Source organism: Lytechinus pictus, chromosome 2 (genome assembly GCF_037042905.1).
Source record: "Lytechinus pictus isolate F3 Inbred chromosome 2, Lp3.0, whole genome shotgun sequence".
Lineage (NCBI taxonomy): Eukaryota > Metazoa > Echinodermata > Echinoidea > Temnopleuroida > Toxopneustidae > Lytechinus > Lytechinus pictus.
The window spans coordinates 15,960,074-15,965,686 of NC_087246.1; the positions used below are offsets into that span (position 1 = coordinate 15,960,074).

A 5,613-nucleotide genomic window follows, 5' to 3' on the forward strand; every position below is an offset into this window, starting at 1 on the left:
AAATTGGGGTATTTGTTGAATTACAGCCATAAATTTGAAAGTGTGTTGGTCTAGTTCATAAAACTTGGACATAATAGTAATCAAGTATCACTGAACATCCTGTGCGAGTTTCAGGTCACATGATCAAGGTCAAAGGTCATGTAAGGTCAAAGAACTTTGGCCACGTTGGGGGTATTTGTTGAATTGCCATCATATCTCTATAAGTGTATTGGTCTAGTTCATAAAACGTGGAAATAAGAGTAACCAAGTATCACTGAACATCTTGTGCGAGTTATAGTAGTTTTCAAAATCAGCACTGCTGCTATATTGAATCGCGTGATGCAGGTGAGACGGCCAGAGGCACTCCACTTGTTAAAATTAATTGCGGAAGCCCCCCGCCCCCCAAAAAACAACAACAACATCCCAATCCCTTGTATAATTATGTTGACCCCACCCTGAAACACAATAGGATTTATTGTGCCTATACATGTTGGCTTATTCGATTAAAGTCTGATTGAATGGGGTCATAGAACTAGGCAAAGGCAAGTTTCTTTCAAGTTCACTTCATTGAATTATTTCTTTTGAAATAAATAGTGCCCATTTGACATATTCACTCTTGCGTTTTACATGGGTTTAGTGAGTTATCTTTGTCTTCCAGTTTCATCTTAATGGACAAACCTTTGACCTGTTTTCACAGTGCATTATAGTAACGTGAGGGAAACGTAGAAAGCTCTAACTTTCGACAGGTATTGACCTTTAATCAATTCTCAGCTCTGCAGAAAAAAATCCCCACAGAATGACAAGCGGGTTGCAGGCGGAAATATCTCAGTTCCTTTTCTACACAAGATATTGATGACAGCGAGTTCTGCATGGGTTTCAGATATAGTCCGGCTGTGTAATTCGGCCATTTTTCTGTGGTATGTACTTATGATCACACGTATTCCGTCGATTGCATGTATTTTTGCATGGAGGAAAGGATATATTACCAATGATATTGAAGATATAATGGATATCCTGCCGAAATACACCACAACGTAATTATGGAGGAACGTAATTATCGTGAAATGAGAAGCGGCGATGGTAAAGACGTGCTTGTCGAATGGAAATCCTGTTTAATGGAGGATGAGGAATGGTCTCTTCCGCGCGTACGATCTCCGTCGGTCGCTAGGGGTAACGGTTTCTTTTCAAAGCAACATCAACATCATCCCGTAGTGCGTTCTCCGTCTTCCCCAACGTACAGTTTCTGCAGCTCTCGCCTCCGTTGGGTAAACATAGTAGAGCAGCTGCTACTGGGAGTCACAAATTCTCACAGTCCTGTGAATGCATTGTCTGCGCTCCCTCATACAAAGAAAGAACTGTGTAACGTCAATGGGGAAGTAGTAAGCAGACGACAGCTTCGTCGAAGGAATCGCGATACTCATCACGCGAATGAAATATCTTTTATATCAGTCGCTCACTTTTCGCTAGGGCGAAACGGACGTATATTTGAGACCAGTTTTCCTGTAGACAAAACTGACGAAGGTGGAATATTTGCTACAGACCACACAACACTGTCGTCACCAGCATCAACATCATTGATTCTAACACAGGAATTTACCAGTAACTCTTCGAGCAGTGGTGTATGTTGTAAGAAAGATTGTAACCGCACTAGCGAACGTTTCATCAGCTTCTTCGCCATGCCTGTCCCGGAGAGTTTCAGGTCGACCTGGAGTACTGAACACGTCCCTTCTCTCCACATTTCTGCCTCGCCGGATAAACTGCAAAAACTCAAGGAATTACGACGAGATGATAATTACAATATCGAGGTAGGAGTAATAGGCCTTTAATGTTCCCGAGATAGTATCTTCTCATTTCATCTTTCTTCCCAAATATCGTATTGGCCCCTATTTTTCGCCAGGCACTTCAACCACAGACATGACAGAGTTAAGTGTCTCAAAGATAAAGATCACCATGATCACGTATTTCATTCATTTTAAGTCATTTTCCTGATCTGGGTGTAATGGATTTTCAGCCATTATGTAACGATTATCAGCTTAAAGGAAATGAGTATTTTTAAAATTTTACCTATTTCCTCATTTGATTTGAAATTAGTATTTTATATCCGTTCATAATTTTCATGTCACCATATCATCTTTGTTGATATACCTGCCAGACAATGATGTGTGACATATAGTTGATGTTTTTATTTACTTTCCACCGACTGACTGGATAATATAGATGCACATTGTACACTGTACTAATCAGTGAATTTATATTGCAGACACAAACTCAAATTTTTCCTTTTTGCTCTTGTATATCATATAGAGTTATGTGGAAGACACTTCACACAACAAAGTGACAATGGCTTTTGGATGCAATCTGCATTTGGTTTTATTTATTCAAATTTCCCAGTGATCGACGGTACTGTCTAAATTCTAAAGGTTATATTGATTAATTCATATGAAATGAAAAGTGGAAAAAGGTACTATTCCCATATGCAGCCATAGATCCAAGTTCAGTTTTAATCGTTTTGAATCGGTTGAATGGTTACGAAGATTATTGTATTCACAAGAGATTAATCGGGGTGCATGATTGCATATTGGTTTGGATGGTCGGATTGAGATCTAAATGAAGCTTACATCTTTATACAAAAGTCATTCGGTCACATCAGGACCATATTGTTCAATGATGAAAACTTGAACAAATAATGTGTCTTATAGAATGCATTACAGTGAGAAAGCGAAGAAAAATAACTGACAATCTCCACCCTAAATCATGACCGACAACACGATTCGTTTTCAATTCACCCTATCCCCTACACTGTAAAAAATATTGGGTAAAATTTTTACCACCACGAGGGTGATGTGTCCAACCAATTTTGGGCAGTATTTTACCAAATGCGGGAAGCATTTTGTCCAGTAAGGTTAAAAATAAGCAGCAATTACTTTAGAATGGGCAAAATTTTCATCACATTTGATACATAAAAATGCCCAAAAGAAATGCCCAATGTAGGTTGGACACATAATTACCCCCATGGAGCACTTTTACCCATTTTTTTTTAGTGTATCCTCCCAATATTCTTCACAATCATTATACAACTGATACAATTATCATCCTCATACTAATCATAATGATAATCACCATCAATTGTATTGTCATATCATAACGTTATTGTTGATATCACCATCATTATCATCTTTATCCTAATCCTTATATATCATCCTCTTTCTCTTGCGATAATGGTCATTACGATAATGATCATACTCAAACTCATACTAACCAGTATGAATTTAATCGTCACATCATTACTTATCGTGTTTGGTCATATTATTGGTATACCATCACGAATTTAATCAAAATCAATATTATTTTACAATGCATACTATGTTACTTGAATTATATTTGTTTGTTGGATATGGAAATAAATAATATGAAATGAACGAAGTGAAACCAATAACCAATACCATACAGGCTTACTTTCAGTTATTATTTAATGATACTCTGTGCCTTTTTTATTTGATTATTTATTTTATTCATTCACTCATTTGTCTTTATTTATTATCTGTAGTTTCATTTATACCATGATCTACAATTTAAGTCATGAAGGAAATTAGGAAAATATCACTCATCCGATCTTTTTTTCAGAATGCAGATGAAAAACAAATATGAACCATTTCGACATCTGTCCCCTGTCTTGGATGACTTATAACTTCTCTCGATGACACTTTGTCAACGTTTAAAGTCCTAAACAGTCAGACTGCAGGTCCCAAGAAAGTGGCTTCTTTCATCCAAGTGATATTCATGACTTGAGATGTTTTGCATATTTAATGAGCTTGATGCGGACCAAAACACCTCTTTTCATTCGGTCATTGCTGCTCTAATTGTGCATCGAATTTCATGAATTTGGTACCATTGTAAAGAAGAAGAATCATTCTTTTAGGTCATGTGTTTGGATTTATTCAAAGATTTTGTAATATAGGTTAAAATTTTAATCTAAAATATGCTACAAAATAAATATTTTCACCTGACAAAAGCTGCTATTTTCACACTTTACTTTTGTTTAAGCCCAAATGATTTTTATATCATGATAAAGCTGCATATGTATGCTTTAAAATGATATAGATTTCAAAATAAGAATAGGTTTAATCGGGTCAAGATCACACTTTTCATTTGCCAGGTACATAAAGCAGCTTGAAAACAAGAATATTGCTCTCTGATTGGTCAAAGAGACCACACAATGGCAAATTCCAACGGTTCCAGTGCCTGGGTTCGTGGGAAGGTCACACTTCCCATGTGGTAATCTCCTCAAATACCCCGCGCCTGTTGTTCTGTGAACCTTATCCAGCCAATCAGAACTCTGGATTTCTTGCAAGTGCAAAATTTCAGAAATCTCGTCTTGTACCTTGGTGGGAAAAGTGTGATCTTGACCCGATTAAAAGGTGCCGCATATCAAGATTGGCATTGTGAAAAAGTACAGAAGTTCAGCTTTATGATGATATAGATATCATTGAGGCTCAAAATAAAAAGTTTTGCACAATTTGCAAAAGAAAACAGAGGAAGAAAATTCAGTTTTAAGGCACATTTTCAGGCCAGAAATTGACTTATTTAACAAAATATTGTATACAAAATAAATGACTAATATGAAAGAGTAACTTTTACTCTATCTGATGGTGTAATAATATTTCATTTAACTTGAGGTTAAAACAGGTAAATTCTTAGAGAAAGAAAATCTCACGAATCACGAGATTTTGCAAGGAGGAGGATTCAGCCACGAGATGATTTGGATGAATCTGGCCTTTTTTGCTCATTAGCATAGGGACCTGCGGTCTGACTGTAAAGGCAAATTCTTTCTGTCATATTAAGGAAGATGACGTCCAATGAGTAACGTGTTTTGGGATTAATCTCCTCTCACTCATGCACACTCACAATCAGTGATACACATACCAATATTTAAGAGATGATTGATATGTCAGAATTATTCTAATCTTTTTTTACACTGCTTTCTATCACCTATACGTTTTCTTTAATATAAAAGTAAGGATAGTTCATTTGTTCCGAGTGATCTACGTATATTGTGACAAACTAGGTGCTTTAACTTTTAAGTTTTTGAAAACTTTTTTCTCTCATAAAGGTCTGACTCATATGAATAAGCTCATTTCGATTTTTATGGATGCTTTTAAAAGTACCTCGTATAGTGTATCGATACTTGCTATTTTTATTTACAGTATTTTACGAATCACTTCATCATCATCCTCATGCACCACCACCCCCATTCATATCGGCAGTAACAACATTATCATCCCATTTTGTATGGAACAATACAAGCTCAAATCTTGACTTTTTCAATGTTATTTTCACGGGGAGATGATTTTCGTGGATGTTGCCAATTTAATAGTGATAGTGATGTTCAGATGCTAACGAATACAGTTATCGAAGATGTTATGGTTTCACTTTATACGTCATCAGGCAGTGCGACCGCAGTCAACAGCTCACTGTCAAAACAGCGGTGTATGTCATCATTAGTGGTTTTATCGTATTTTGTCTGAGGGTTTTGTGGAATATTTTGTTATTAGGTCTGACATGAAATAATCAGACTTACCAGACCATGCAAAATATAGTGATTTGCATTGACTGATAGCCAATCAGATTGCGAAG

General features: G+C 36.4%; 1 protein-coding gene across 1 annotated transcript; it reads left to right on the forward strand.

Annotated features, from left to right (window-relative positions):
* Positions 1 to 642: 642 nt before the first annotated feature.
* Positions 643 to 3,287, forward strand: LOC129254714 (uncharacterized). The gene has a single exon (XM_054893225.2). It carries the CDS (start codon positions 1,020 to 1,022, stop codon positions 1,803 to 1,805), a length of 786 nt encoding a protein of 261 aa, XP_054749200.2. The 5' UTR covers positions 643 to 1,019; the 3' UTR covers positions 1,806 to 3,287.
* Positions 3,288 to 5,613: the final 2,326 nt, after the last annotated feature.